General features: G+C 43.4%; 1 protein-coding gene across 3 annotated transcripts; it reads left to right on the top strand.

The window, feature by feature from the left end:
• Positions 1–3: 3 nt before the first annotated feature.
• NONO (non-POU domain containing, octamer-binding) lies at positions 4–15,129 on the top strand. 3 transcript variants are annotated; one of them, XM_009881748.1, is made up of 10 exons: positions 4–170; positions 2,652–2,872; positions 3,928–4,229; positions 6,383–6,478; positions 7,927–8,123; positions 8,401–8,485; positions 9,588–9,690; positions 11,029–11,071; positions 11,715–11,824; positions 14,069–15,129. In XM_009881748.1, the coding sequence occupies exons 1-10, from the start codon at positions 50–52 to the stop codon at positions 14,204–14,206; spliced, it is 1,416 nt and encodes a 471-aa protein (XP_009880050.1). In that variant the 5' UTR covers positions 4–49; the 3' UTR covers positions 14,207–15,129. The 3 variants fall into 3 exon arrangements, with proteins under 3 accessions (XP_009880050.1, XP_009880051.1, XP_009880049.1); XM_009881749.1 differs by having other exon boundaries at positions 2,679–2,872; XM_009881747.1 differs by having other exon boundaries at positions 27–215; positions 2,679–2,872.
• Positions 15,130–15,819: the final 690 nt, after the last annotated feature.

Below are 15,819 nucleotides of genomic sequence, written 5' to 3' on the forward strand. Positions count from 1 at the left end.
AGCTCCGGGGCGGCGGCCGACCGGTCGTGTCTGCTTCTAGGTGGGGAAGATGCAGGGGAACAAGGGCTTCAACATGGAGAAGCAGAACCACGCTCCGCGGAAACAGCATCAGCACCAGCAGCACCCGCCGCCTTCCGTCCCCGCCAACGGGCAGCAGGCCAACAGCCAGAGTGAGTCCCGGGCCCGCCGCGGGGGGCCGTCCGGCCCCGCTTTGGGTAGGCGCTGCGTGACCGCCCCTACTTTGCAGACAGGACATGGAGTTCCTTATGAGGGGCGGCAGGTCTGGGCGGGAACGAGCGGAACCCCTTCGTTCAATTTACAAACTTCAAAACTCAAGTTCCTCACTGTTCGCCTGCCATAGTCGGGGTTTCCCCATTGTGGGAGACGGTGGGTTGAATTTTAGCTGGGTTTTTTGGGTTGTGGGGTTTTGTTTGTAAGTTTATTGTGTTCCCCAAACCAGGCAGTGATGGAGACGTTCCTTCTTTGTCTCAAATTGTCAAGGAAAAGCTCAGTTAAAGAGTTTGGAGGTCTCTGAGCCTTTAACAGTGTTTCTGTAAACCAGTCAAATAGGAGACGGTCTGTTTTCCATTGGCTCTGTTTGCTTTTTTTCCCCAATCATAACAAATGGTTTCTCAACACAGGTTTCCTTAAGTACTGGCAAAATAAATTGGTGATCTGTAAAGACACAGTATAGTAGTAAGAACACTGTTACAGCAATCCTTAGTCACCTGTCAAGACTAAATTTTTACACGGGAGGGACCAGGAGATACCCAGTTTTATTTAATAATATTTCAGTGTTCAAGTACCAGCTGATATTAATGGTGGCTGTTGCTCTAATCTAGCATGTTTCCGGGTTTGTTTTTAATCAGTGTGGACTATAGCTCTGTTACTTGGGATACAGAGGGGGTGCTTGTGAGACAATATGCATTAATGGCTTCGGGGGCCTTAACTGATCTAACTTGATAGTTTAGAAGCATGGCGGCAAGGCCATTAGCATTTTTGGTGGAAGAAGTGCTTATATTACTTCAAAAAAAAAAGTTTGGACACTTTGGCTGTTAAAAACAAAATCGTATAGAAGTCACGTGTGCTTTGCATGATTCCTCTGTCTGTTTTTTTCTGTCAAAGTTGCAGATTTAACGGTGTATACACACACATGCAGAGATACTGCGCTAGTAAAAAAATTCCTGCATATTTTTATTAGGTGGCCCTGTTAAACAGGCTCCTTATCAGTTCACAGAGGGTAACAGACAAGGGTGGCAGACCAGGCCATTTCCAGTCAGGTTGGAAACAACACAACACAAACCACGTTGTGGTATTCCCACAGGGATCAGCTCATAGTGAGCGACTGTATCTCACATTCCTTTGAGTGGATCTACTTAAAGCAGAACAGTGATAGTTGTATAACTGTGCCGGCAGTCCCTCCTAGTGTATGCACAGATTGATCCCTAAATACTTCTGATAATGGCCTGAAGAAGTTCACAAGACAACTCTTGGCTTATGCTCCCTTGCTGTATGAAGTAGATAATTTACTCTCACTACTCTTCTACAGATACACCGTCAGTCTTATTGTTTTATTCTAGTGTTAGCCATGGAGGTGTGCTTGTGCTTACAAAAGAGTTGTCCTTGCATGTCTTGCATATGTTGCCTTTGCATGAATAGCCTTTCCGGGTTAGTGCTGTGCTTTGTAACCAGAATCAAGCCATTCATGTTCGTAGGTTATTTTGTATGTGTGGCCATGAGGTGCTTTGCAAAGCAAAAGAATTGCTTTCTATGGCTTGCTACCCTGTGTTTTGGAAGTTCTGTATACATTTAAGAAAATGGTAGAGTGATGATAAAACCACCCCTGTGACTGCTGTATAGCAGAGCTTCCAGCATCGTGCTGAATTAAGAGTTAAAGACTGTATATGCACGTGGGGATTTGAGGATGTTCCTACAATCTGTCCTGTTTGTTGGTGTTAGATATAGCATTACTTACTGGATATAGATTATTTTTTTTTTTTTTAATGAACTTTGTAATGTTTCTGGGGTCTCACCTATATGGCTGGTTTTGGGGGTGTTTTTTCACTATTTTCACCATTCCAGCCTTCTTTTCAGCTTGAAACCCAAGACTCTAGAACCCAAATCCCATCTTGTAGAATGACAGCTATCTCAAATGTTATCTGTCTGGGCAAAATTTCCACTTGTTTGCTTATTTTTCTAGACATCTTGTTTGTTTGGTTGGTTTTTTGTTTTTGTTTTGGGGTTTTTTTTGAGTGAAAATCTGGTTGCTGGCCAAACTGTGGCTTTTCTGTAATCATTCAGGTTGTAATAGCAAAATCCTGTATTGTGGCTACAGGTGATTTTGTTGCAGCCAATCATCTTGACCAGATCTCCAAAAGTTGAATGAAGTCTCTGACTTTATTTCAAACTGCAGTGTTCTTTTTTTCCACTGGTGGTGTTCTTTCTTTCACTGGTGTTAAAGAGCACTGAGGTCCAGGCACATGTTTTCTTTAAAAAGAACACAGGCCCATTCTGAAATAAAATGCCCCTGTTGCTGTAGAGATGGCTGGAGAGGTTTGAGACTGAGGTGAATGGGTGGTGTTACCTATATTGTCCTGTGTCTCTGTTTTCACTGTGATGAAACCTAATAGAATTTATCCCCCCAACTGTAGAGCAGCTGTGTACCTTATTCCCCTCAGATGAAGGCCTGACTATTGACCTGAAGAATTTCCGGAAACCTGGTGAAAAGACCTTCACCCAAAGAAGCCGCCTGTTTGTGGGGAATCTGCCCCCAGATATTACAGAAGAAGAGATGAGAAAGTTATTTGAGAAGTATGGCAAGGCAGGTGAAGTCTTCATACACAAGGACAAAGGCTTTGGGTTTATCAGGCTGGTGAGTGGCTTGCTACCTTTGGGGTGGTTTTGTGGCAATGACACATGCTGGAGGAGTACTGCTAATTGGAAGTAGTAGATGTTCAGATATCTTGCTAATTAAGCCTGTATTTGATTTTAGTAAACTGGAATACAGGATCAACTTCTACGAGTGTTTTTTCTAGAGCTTGTTATGAGAAGGAATGTGAATTCAGGCAGCTTGTGGCAGGACTTGGGAGATAACTGATAGAGTTGTTCTGAAGTCAGCTGGTAGAAAACAGAAAGAAAACATGAACATGATGCTATTACAGACAAGGTGGACTTCCGTTTTCTGGAATGGCATGAACATGGAATTTGTGTGAATGCATAATAACTGGAGTGATGAATGCTCTTGAGATTGGGGATGTCTAGATGATCATATTGAAGCATGGCTAGGAGGGAGGTAGCTACCAACATGGAGTAATGGTTCTCATACTTTATTGGCTCATGTACTACCGTTCTGAACGCTCCAGGCTAAGTGGATGGGGCGTGAGGTTCCTATGCCAAAAAGTCTGCTGTGCTTTGCTGTGGTATAGCTGCTCAGTAGTGACTGAGTGGAAAGGTGTGAAACTGGCATAAGATGTCTTTCATGGGTTATCATACAGTCAACATTTCCTTTCACGGTTATCAGACTTAGCTAATAGTTGAATCTTGATTTTTATTTTTTTAATGTATTTATGTATTTTACAAAAAGTATGCTTTGTAGCCTTGATATAATTATGTCTGATAGATAATGATTATTTAGTTTGTGGTGGCTGTTGGATTAGGCTTAGGTCTGATACGTTTTGGTTTTGTGGTTTGTGGGGTTTTTTTTTTTGTTTCCCCTCCAACGCTGTACGTGCCTATATAGCTAGTCATTGATAATAGAGAATAGCTGTGGTTTGTTAGGCCACTTTTTACCTTCCTGGGTGAGGATTATTTGTTCCTCTATGTAAAGTACTTGTTAAGGGGAAATAGGCTTGTGACTCTGTTATGTTTGTGACTGGCTGATTCTGTACTGAATTGAGAGTTTTAATGATAACTTTTTTTTATCTTCAGGAAACTCGCACTCTGGCAGAGATTGCAAAGGTGGAACTAGACAACATGCCTCTACGTGGGAAGCAGCTAAGAGTGCGTTTTGCATGCCACAGCGCATCGCTGACAGTCAGGAACCTGCCTCAGTTTGTGTCCAATGAGCTCCTGGAGGAAGCCTTCTCAGTGTTTGGCCAGGTGGAAAGGGCTGTGGTTATTGTGGATGACAGAGGACGATCCTCTGGGAAAGGCATTGTGGAGTTCTCGGGGAAGCCTGCTGCTAGGAAAGCCCTGGATAGATGTAGTGATGGGTCTTTCCTGCTAACTACGTAAGTGTGGAGGGCGAGAAGTGCTATACTGGCGTGTGTGCTGGTTGATGGGTGGCATTGGATTGTGAGCAATGTTTCTTAACACCAAAGCGGGACAAATGAGATACAAAGTGGGAGGTGATTTGCTTGGGGAGATCTTAGCTTTGTTCCAAAAAGAGCGAGTGTGTGCTGAGACTCAGGTCTGAAAACTTTCTTCTGGGAAGCTGCTAGTCAGATAAGTGCATACAACTTGCTGAGAAACTCTTTCTCGATAAAACCTTCTTAGGGCAATTAAAGCAGCCTGTAAGAAGCAGGAGCTATTACAGAGACCATCCATATAATTTGTTGGAAACAAAGCTCAAGTATGTTAATTGTGCGCTCTGGGTCGCTTCAGAGGCGAGTCTTGGGATGGGACTCCACTCCACAGCATGCACTGCTGGGATGAAATGCTGATCCACCACTCTGGGCATGGGATTTGTCGGAGGAGCTGGTCAGATAGACTGGATTATTGGGAGTTTTCATCATAATAAACTGTTTTCCTTGTGCTTGAATATCATAAGGCAACAAAGCATGCTATTGCATAATTATGTGAACTTTCTCAAGTAAATGACTAATTCTACATGTTTTCTGCAGAGCACAGCTTGTTGCTCTAGCTATTAAGAGGGAGCTGTTCTCGATCTCTTGGTAATGAAAATTACTGTATATTTTGTATGTATGCATACAAATAGAATTTGTGAATAGAATACTTCCTGAAATTGGGGCTGTATTGCTAATTTCTAAAGTAATTTTTTAAGCTTTGTGCTTCTCACTTACCCCTTTTTCTTGGAGGCCTGCATACAGCACAGCCATCCACAAGCATGTTTGGTTTCAAAAAGCAGGTGTTCTGGCTTTTGTTTATAATATCTGGTTTTCTCCCTGAGACTCTTTGGGGATAACCAGCATAGTGTGTAGTGCTCTGCAGGAGAATTGCTGTTAGGGAGCTTTTGCTGATTCAGAAGTCTATGTCCTGAAAGAACCATGAAAACAAATTTTGAAAAGTGATCGTGTAAAACTAATCACTTCCAGTGTATAACTGAGAGCACCTGAGGGAAACATTCCATCTTTTTGTAGCTGTCAGCATATTAGATTCTGATACCTAGGACAGCAAACGAGTATGTTGCTTATTTCTAGGTATGGTTTGGTTTTGATTAAACTTGTTCTGGTTTGTCCTAGTTCATGACAGTAACAACTAGATAAACTGGTTGGAATTGGTTCACACTGGAAAATAAGACTATTAATAATGGAACATGTCACATGGAAGTGAAAAGCTACATTGTGGGGAGAGAGATTTTAGCCTCTCATATTCTGCCTTCCTGCTGGACTCTGGGCACTGCTTGCAGCTTGGCATAGTGTGACTGTTTCTCTTCCATTTCCCCAGCTCTGGCAAATGGGCTTGAGGAGCTAACGAGAAGCTGCAGCGCTGCTTTGTGGTGAGGATGAGCAGTGTCAGTACTGTGGTAGGGAGCTAACTCAGAGGTTGGGAACACTTCTGTTAAATACTTTCTACTACACAAAATAATACACAAAAACCAGGAGGACAGAAGCACACACGTGCAGTGTCTGTGTTGTGAAGCGCACCACTGGATTTCTTGGGGGAGTAAATTCAGACAGGGCCCAAGCAGTAATGGCATGTGGTGCTCTCACCAGGAGAGTATGACTGAATGGTACAGCCAGCAACCTCCAGTGAGGACCAGTGTAGTTACTGCTCACCTTAGGCAGCTATAAAAAGGCACGTAAGGACTTGTGCAGCCTCTGACTGGCCATGTAGCAAGGGAGGAAAGGGAGAAAAACCAGACTCTAGGGACTACAGGACTTCATGCTGAGTAGATCCTACTGGAGGATGTCAGGTTCCAGTTAAGCTGCTAATTTGAGCCAGTAACTGCAAGTATTCTTCTTTTAGTACAATTTTCATTTGGATTCAACCAGGATTTTGATTAACAGTTCAGCTCCTGTTCTACAAAGAAAGAAGGTGTTCAAAGTGATTTCTGGTTTCACTTTGAGGTCCCCAACTGCTCTGAATTTCTTTGCATGATGCTACAAGCAGTATTTAAAAGTTCAGACACAGCACACGTACTTTCCCACGCTGCAAGTTCATTCTTGAATTTCCTTGAAAGCACCTCATCTTTTCTTTACAGATTCCCTCGGCCTGTCACTGTGGAGCCCATGGATCAGTATGATGATGAAGAGGGACTACCAGAGAAACTAGTCATCAAAAACCAGCAATATCACAAGTATGTGCCTGCCATGTGCCTGTGGACTAGGGCATAGTGCCTCAGTGCTAGGAGGGTGGCTCATCAGTGCTACTAAAAGTCCTTCTTTTTTCTGTAAATGTGACCTGAAAGGCTGAGGCACTTGGGTCTTTTCAGTCTAGTAAAAAGAAGACTGAGGGAGGAATCTTATCAATACTTACAAATACTTAAAGGGAGGGTCCCAGGTAGATTGGAACAGTCTTTTTTCAGTGGTGCCCAGTGACAGGACAAGAGATAACAGGCACAAACTTGACCATAGGAAGTTCCATCTAAACCTGAGGAGGGACTTCTTTCCTGTGAGGGTGGCAGAGCACTGGCACAGGCTGCCCAGAGAGGTGGGGGAGTCTTCCTCTCTGGAGCCATTCCAAACCTGCCTGGGCGCCGTTCTGTGGAACTGCTGTAGGTGCCCCTGCTCTAGCAGGGGGGTTGGACTAGATGATCTCCAGAGGTCCCTTCCAACCCTGACCATTCTGTGACTCTGGAAAGAGAATTGCGTATGCTGTTCTCTCACCATGGTTAGCTAAAAGAAAGCAGTGGGTTTGGATCCCCGCTGCTGGATAAGACTGGCAGCCTCCACATCTTTTTCATGTCTGTTTCTGTCGTTGAAATAAAATAATTGTGTCAGTTTGAGATAACATGAGATCCCCTTGCTCAGATGAGAAGCTGAAGCAAAGACTTAAGTTACTTGCTCCAATTATTATGGAAAGTCCGTAGAAGAAACAGATTTGAATCCACAGTGGAAATTTAAGGAATTATGTGAATAGCGTTAGAAGATTGTAGAGCTATCCAGGTGTAAGGCCATGGTCTTTGAAGGCTTCCCAGTGTAAGTATGTGTCACGTGATCCAAGCAGTGGGAGTTTGTCAACCACGTGAGCTCGTGAATTTTTCCAGTAAGGAAGATGAGAGCTTCGGGAGCTGTGAGGCTGCATTTGGAATAGTGATGTGCTCTAGGCGCAGGGGCTGCAGAGATTAGTGAAGTAAACACGCACGTCTGGGCAGTGTTTCGTTCTGGAGTGGATCTGTCCATAAGATGTGCAGCAGGAGCAAAGGATGTTTTCTTTCAAGAGTATTTCTCAATGTCTTTACCCAGAATCTTTTGGTGTCTTATGAAAGCGGTGTCATTGCTTGTTACGGAGTACGACGGGACACGGTTTCCATGTACAATTAATCCTGCAGGAGGATTCTGCCTAAGTTTCTCCTTTCAATAAGATGATTCTCGAGGAGCAGAGAAACTAGGATACCGGGCATAGGTATAAAAATACCTTTCTCAAAAGAGAAAGTAGAAGACATATTGGTTCCTTATTTATTGCACTAAGAAATGCATTTCTAACCATTAAAAGGGTCTGCCATTGCGTTTAACACACAAACGTATTTTTCTTGGTTCCTCCTTGCTCTGTTGAAGTAATCACTAGCTCTTCCTTGTTTGACAGGGAGCGCGAGCAGCCTCCTCGATTTGCACAGCCTGGCAGCTTTGAGTACGAATATGCCATGCGTTGGAAGGCTCTAATAGAAATGGAGAAGCAGCAGCAAGAACAAGTGGACCGCAACATCAAGGAAGCTCGAGAGAAGCTGGAAATGGAAATGGAAGCAGCTCGCCATGAGCACCAAGTCATGCTCATGCGGCAAGGTACCAATCAAAGAGAAATACAGTGCGGGAACATCCTGATGCAGCATCCGGGGTGGGTAGCTCAGTAGAGTGGCTAGAGCTCACAGGAGGTGAGCCAGGGTGTAGCTGCTTGACTTGTAACCATGCACAGTAGCAGCAAATGAACGGACTGATGTTGCTGTATTGCTGGAAGCTCTGTTACCTTATTCTCTTGTGTGTATGGTTCTAGTTCAGGAACTGATAAGAGGCGGCATGGGAGATGAGTTTGACTGGATTTTTTTACTGTCGTCTTTTCCAGATTTAATGAGACGCCAGGAAGAGCTGAGGAGAATGGAGGAATTGCATAACCAAGAAGTACAAAAACGTAAACAGTTGGAACTCAGGTAAGGGGGCAGGTTATGAAATGCTGGGAATACATAATACTATGAAATGAAATGCTGCTTCAGTGCACTTAAGTGTTCAGTGTGACAATTTAATTACTACCTAAAGTATGGCTGTTATTTTGGGCCTTTTTGTTCATAGGGAGAGCATACAGTTGGTTTAAAGATGCAAGAGTTAGGAGTTTCTTCCACTGAATAGTATGTGGGCTTTTACAGTTACATGTCTCAGTTTAGCTCCTTGACCGAGGCAGATAAAAAAATAAAGATCTGTGCAGTGATTTGGTAGCTTCAACACTGCAGGTTGGGAAACCCCATTCTAGCATCTGCCTTTTCGTTTGGGGGTAACTTAGTCTTGGAGATTTCTCTCTCTATTACAGCTCTTCCTTGTTTGGTCATTTTGAGAAGCTCCAGGAAGATGTCCAGACTATTTCTGTAATAGAAGAGGCTTGAGAACTGTCTGGCTTGTATGCATTATATTGCGTGTAGTCAGCGTGTATTTGGGAACTGCTGTGTACATAGAATCATTTAGGTTGGAAAAGACCTTTAAGATCATCGACTCCAACCAGTAACCCAGCACTGCCAAGTCCACTGCTAAACCACGTTCCTCAGCACCATGTCTGCCCATCTTTTAAATACCACCAGGGATGGGGACCCCACCACTGCCCCGGGCAGCCCATTCCAGTGCTTGACAACCCTTTCACTGAAGATTTTTCTCCTACTATCCAAACTAAACCTCCCCTGGTGCAACTTGAGGCCATTTCCTCTACACCCTCCTTTCGAGGAGCTGCGGAGAGTGATGAAGCTTCCTCTCAGCCTCCTTTTCTCCAGGCTGAACACCCCCAGTTCCTTTGGCCGCTCCTCATGAGACACACACATGGGTGTGCTCATGTTAGGTTTTATAATGACCTCCTGAAAATTGAAGGTGTTGGAAATGTGCATACATGTTTCTGTTTTCATCATGAGTTACCTAATATTTTACAGCGTCAGCAAAGTAATGTTCTGAAAGTTGTAGTTTTCCAAACAGGACCCCTTAGGCAGCACTGCAACACTGTGATGCAAATGATTGGTGCGTGTTGTGTTGAGCATCCTTGGACATTCTTTGCAGGCAAGAGGAAGAACGCAGGCGCCGTGAAGAGGAAATGAGAAGGCAGCAAGAAGAGATGATGAGACGCCAGCAGGAAGGCTTTAAAGGGAATTTTGCTGATGCGGTAAGAGTACATCTACATTCCCATTACATATGGACACCGACATGAGATTTTTGCCCTTCCACAGCACAGGGCTTTCTGTGAATGTTTAACTGGTTGGTTGAGGGACTCTACATCTTTAGTGCATTCTGCCCTAAATCGTTGATTCTCTTCAACCTTAATACAGTTTAGTCTGGAAAATATAAATACTGCCGTTACTGTCCCACTGCTGTACATGTAGGACTCTCACTAGCTGTCTTGCTGTTCAGAAGAATATACACTAACTAATTTTATTGTAACAGTAACAAAGAGGTACTGTCCTGAAGTACTGCTGCAGAACCCTGTTGTGGTCATACACCGACTGTATCCCTAGCCTGCAGTCTGTCTTAGTCATGCTCAGATGAAATGATCCCAACTTGAGGCACTGCTGCAGACATGAAAGTTGCTTGTACTTAAAAGTCACTTGGTCAGGTATTTTCTTGTAGTGTTAAACATGTGGTAACCTGCCTTCTAATAGCAGTATCTCTAGTTCAATAAAGAACTGTCTTACGATTCATTTCCAGCCACAGCAACTTTCTATTGTGGAGGTGGCTGTAGTGCTATCAAGGTGGTGCAGTGGCATTGATGCAACTGGGTGACAAGTGTTTATGTATCCTAGCGAAAAATTGGCCCCTAAGCAAAATAGCTAAATATATGTCAAACCAAAAGGTCCAAAACCATGTGACTGACCTAAATGTGTGAATATTACCCTGCGTATTCTCTAAATAATAGTGCATTTGTATAGTGGCACTGAGACTACAGGTGAGGGGAAATCTGTTCTTCTCTTCCCACTGTGGAAAAAGTAGTACCCTCACTCAAGTGAGGTGCTGCTAGCTTTGCAGTGAGGGAGATCTGTGGTGTGTCCCCTGTGCTTAGTTAATAAAAGAGAAACTGAACTCACTAACTTGTGCTTTAATGCAAGTGACCCAGTGCTGTGTCTTTATGTAAGCTTGCATTCCTTTCAATAGGAAAAGCTTCTTATCTATGCTAAGAAGGTAGCAAAATTCATTCTATCTAATGCATTACTGCTGCTCAGCTGGTCTTTCTGTCCAGATATCAGATATCTCTGCTGCTGTTTGGTAAAATCTGCATACATAGCTTTGCTGCTGGATGTTTTGCAGTGGTTGTGAAAGAGTCTTTCAGCATGTTTGTTCAGCAATTAATCCTGTGAAGGTAGCTCAGATCTTCTTTTGAAATTTACCCTGGGAATGATGTTTCTACACAGTTTTCAGTAGTTAAACCCCAGAACTCACTGTATTTGTATAATTTCATTTTTAAAAAGCCTGAATTTTTATCATTTGAAATGAGTGTCTCTTCTTCCAGAGGGAGCCACCAGACATGCGAATGGGACAGATGGGTATGGGAGGTAAGAGGTGGCTGTCTTTGTTCCTATGCATGTTCCTGTCCTTCTTTACAAAATCTGTACAGTTTTGGAGTAGTCTTATTTCATGGGCTTCTTATTTAAAAACTCAGTCATAGTAATCTCCTCCCAGTTCAGTGACAGGAAGCATTCATGTGACAGGAAATATAACGCAATTTGGATATGAGGCAGTACTGTACGTTTGTGAAAGACTTGGTTCTGTAAGCAAAAGGCTTGATTGAAGTTGCTGTCAGAGCTATAGTGTGCTTCAGAAGCTTGTACTGATGCAGAACCTGGTACGACATGTAAAGCTAGACCTTGAGCACAGAAAATAATTGTGATTACAGTATTTCCATATTTTGACTACGTGATTTAGAGTTTCAGGCCACAGGTACAAGAGCAAGTGAGAAGGCAATAGGGGCATAGTGGTTAATGAGGGTGGTGGTAGGGCCTGCTGTAGTTTCAGATAGTCCTGGAATGCAAGAGCAATTTGTCTTGACCTAATAGTGCAAAGCGAGTTAATAGACTAGGACTCTATCGCTGAATATAACGCTGCAGGGAGCTTACTGTTTTTTTTTGTGGCTCTGGAGTGATGAGTAGACCCCAGTCACTTTGTTTCCCAGGACTGTTCTTCAGTTTTCTTTTCCAGGTACCATTGGCATGAACAATAGAGGAGCTATGGGTGGTACCAACGTCCCAGCTGCTGCACCTCCTGCAACTGGTCCTGGAGCTATGATACCTGATGGAGCCATGGGAATGGTAATGTATCTTCATCTGCTTTTTGTGCACACCTTTGCAATGCAGATTGTTTTTTCCATTTTTACACACTATGCTGCTAAAGTTGAAGCTTGTTTGTCTGCCTAGACCTGTTGCTTAACTCCCCCTGAAATCCCCAGAAGACAATCTTGCTTTGATACTAGTTGGTAATTTTCAGGAGATTGAGCCAAGTCTAATAACTACTTACTCTGCTTTCAAGACTGCTAGTGCTAAAACGTTTGTTAAAATGATCTTAGCAATAATATATGGTTATTTTTTAAATGTCATAATGGGAATCACTTTGTTGAATGAGAGTAGATTCTTGCCCGCATAAAGCCAAGCTTTCAGGAATGTTCTGCCCATTACCATTTTTAAAAACAATTATCTCCTATGCTCATAGGCTAAAATGAGTATGATAATAGTGAGTATGCTAAAATGAGTTCAGCTAATTTGCTTGGGAGGTAAACAGCAAAGAATCAGTGGAGGTTATGCTTAGTTATTTGCCTTTTTAAAATTTTTATATTTAATTTTGTTTTAAACTTTACCACAATAGACGATGGTTTCTGTGGCATCTGTCATTCCTCTCTGTCATACAGAGGATTGATCCTTTTGCAGCGTCAGCCCTTCCAGTCAGCAGCACAAACGGCAGCAGTCATAGTCCAGTTTGTCCTAAAAGTTCATCTTCCTTTATATCAGTTTTTATATCAATTGGTCTAATAAACAGTTTTCCTGCAAACCTTCCTACTTAGACTTCTTGATCTATCGTGACTTCTACGTCACGGAAATCTTTGTCGTAAAGAACAGTTTTATTTGGCTGTAACTTTTTGGACCTAAGTGGTAGGGACAATGGAGCAGCTGAGGTTAAGAGAATGCATACTACAAGAGGAAATCAAGGGGCAAGATGAAGAGGGGAATGGAAAGGGGAGGCAAGTTCAGATCAGTATGATGAAATAGTAGCATTTAGACCAAAAAGCAAGAAGCTGTTTCTCTAATGGCCAGAAATACGTACAGTCTTTTGGGAAACTATTCTGGCCATGTGCTTGGTTTTCAGAGTTATTTTTTCCACTAGTCAAAATATTCTTGTAGGGAGCAGTTACTTCGCATGTTCGCCCCAGCTACTTGGAGTGATTGCAGTGCCCTTCCCTGCTATGTGCCCTATGGGAAAAGTTCATGATGACTCAGGATTTTTTCATCTGTAGGGAACAGAAAGGGAGTGCTGTGTTACTGCTAGTGCCTCCCCTGCACTGTCAGCGGAGTGAGCACTGGGAGTCCCTGGGACCTCCCCGTTGACAATTCTATTGAAATCTGGGTCTGTGTTCATTAGAACCAGGCAATACCATGGAGTCATCTACAGTTCTAATACCAGTTACGATGCGCATATATGTATTGCATTACATATATATGTATCACTGCTAGAAACCTTGTGGACAAAGAATAAATGGAACCCAGGAGCCTGGTGTAAAGCAGTTCTGCTCTATATTGTCACTTAGTCACAGCCTACAGGGAAGGAAGAGGCAGTGGTTGCCTCCAGTACCTTCCCCAAGGGAAGTACTATGTCCACAATGAGGACATTCAAGCAGTGGAACAGGTTGCCCAGAGAGGTTGTCTTCAGCCTTTGACGTTTAAAAGACCCAACCAGATAAACCTAGTCTGACCTTGTAGCTGGCTCCACTTTGAGCATGAGGTTGGAGTAGAGACCTCCTGGGGTACCTTCCAACCTGAATTGTCCTTTGATCATCTTTTCCCTGCTGGAAGGAAGAGGCCCCAACTGGGAGAGGGGAGAGCCAAAGGAATGCAAATAACAGGATACGGTGAGGGCACAAGACTAGTATTGAAGACTTATTTTGGAATTGGAGTATTGTGTATGTGAGGGTGGTGATAGGCTGTAGTGTCAGTGTACATTCCTCATCTGCATTCAGTTTGGGGGAAGGAATATGCTGGCAATATGAAGTTCTCCTTTCCCAGACTGCATCACTCGTGCTCCACAGTGGGGCACTAGGCTGTGAGATGGAGCAAGCTGTATTCCAGTATGTTTGACTACAAGTTTTGTGGGGAAAGAAACTTGCTCCTGCAATGCTCCTGTCAGTCCAGCTTTGGGGATATTTTTGGTGGGGTGAAGGTTTGTAGCAAGGTCCCCTGGAATTGTGGAATCCTGGTAGAATTTGAATCAACTCAAACAGCTTTTAACTGCCCTTTGTTGTTCCTTGTTTTTCTTCCTGCCTCTTCTGCATTCGTCCTCATTACAAGACTCCGCCACCGCCTGCAGATCGCTTTGGCCAAGGTGGTGCGATGGAAGGGCTTGGAGCGATGGGAGGGAACCCACCTGCCTTCAACAGAGGAAATCCAGGGGGTGACTTTGGCCCTAACAAGCGTCGCAGATACTAATGGGATTAAGCTACCCCCTGCACGCACCCCAAAGAGGAAAGGAATCTCGGCAGGCCATACAGGGTTCAGCTTGGGGGAAAGAGGGGGGGAAGTGGGGGATATTAAAAAATAGTTCATTAGGGCCTGTTTTGGTAAAGCCACTCTAGGAGAAGGGGAGCGCAGTCTGACTGGTAAAAGTTGTAGAAAATTTCATGTGGTGCATTCCTCTAATTTCAATGTGAAAAAAATGGATTCTGGGAGGCTGCCACAGTTGTTCAGGAACGGTAAAATCTGGCAAGGATCCCAATGCCTTGACCATTCCAGGTTTCCTATTTGCAGCTGGAGTCCTGAGACTAAACTAGATAAAATTGCAGGATGTCTTGGCATTTTTTTTAGCGTAGTATACCTTACTTAAGAGCACAGGGAATTCTCTGGAGAACTAGGGCAGCATCTGGGTACTTTGCAGCTCCCATGATTCTGTAAATTTATATAGCTCCAAATGATCCATCATGTAGTGAATTGGGGGAGATTTTTATGTTTGTTTATTTCTTTTCTTTTTTTTTTTTCCTCCTAACTTGTAGTTATTCTTTTTCTCTGGACCATCTGTTTCTTTAAAGTAGTTGACCGTCACGTGCAGCCTGAATGGCTGGGAAGCTCTTGTTTGGATGGGTTTTTTGATAATGTGTTGTATCGCTGTTTATTTTTACTGGTAGTAAAGTACAATCTATTGGACAAAAATACTGTATCTCATGCTGAAGATTTAACCGAAACAAATGTTTGTATAATCTTAACCTTGCCTGTCTTTTGTGTAGAAGTACTACAAGATTTTTTCAGTTAGTGTAAACTGTTTGAACACAAGCTGTAATTGTCCCACTAACAAGTTTGAGTTCGTCTGAGGAATGTTACAGGAATGCATTATTAAAGTGGATTTTAAGCCTTTTTTATCTGGTGTGTTGTCTCTTTTTTTTCTAATAAAAATGCGTATGTACGGATTGAAGTAAATCAAGCTGTGGATTACAGTGCACAAGTTGTTCTTGTATGGCTTTATAAAGAGGGTGTCCAACCCCTGAGAATTTTCTAGCAGTTCTGCCTGTCACAGGAAGAGTTTTATTTGTGTGTTGGGATGAGACCTTGCATTTGGGAATGCAGTAAGGGAGCTCCGAGACTGTTTCTGTGGTGTGGATGCAGAGAAGGAGGACGCAGGATGTGTTCATGTGTCACAATTCATGCCTCATCTGCACAGTACAAAGTTGTCTGTCCGTCTCTGCCCTGTGCTGCAGCTGTCTCTGGCTGGACGCAGAGCTTCCTCTGCAGAGCTCTGAGCTGCTGTGCGCAGGACTCCAAACGGGGAACTGTACAGCTTTTTCTTGTGTAACAGGTGAGGGAATCTGTAGAGCCAGGAGCCTTCTCTGAGTTGTGTTCTGGCGCTGAAGCTCTTGGCACTGGGAAGGAGGGGAAAGCTTAGGAAGAAATTTAGGTGGAAAAGGGAGGGAGAAAGAGTTACAGCTGAGGAGCATAAGGAGGTGCCTTATAGACTTGTGACATAATAGGGAAGATGCAAACACCTTGAGATGCCTAACATTACCTGGGCAATAACCTTAAAAAAATGAGGGTTTGGTCCTGTAGGTATTCCA

Source organism: Charadrius vociferus, unplaced genomic scaffold (genome assembly GCF_000708025.1).
Source record: "Charadrius vociferus isolate BGI_N301 unplaced genomic scaffold, ASM70802v2 scaffold472, whole genome shotgun sequence".
NCBI lineage: Eukaryota > Metazoa > Chordata > Aves > Charadriiformes > Charadriidae > Charadrius > Charadrius vociferus.

Bases quoted from the DNA above. Each gene is read 5' to 3' on its own strand.
- NONO (XM_009881747.1), top strand. From the start codon at position 50: ATGCAGGGGAACAAGGGCTTCAACATGGAGAAGCAGAACCACGCTCCG. The intron at 6,479-7,926 runs GTATGTGCCTGC...CTTGTTTGACAG, and splicing joins AAAAACCAGCAATATCACAA to GGAGCGCGAGCAGCCTCCTC. The intron at 11,072-11,714 runs GTAAGAGGTGGC...TTTCTTTTCCAG, and splicing joins GGGACAGATGGGTATGGGAG to GTACCATTGGCATGAACAAT.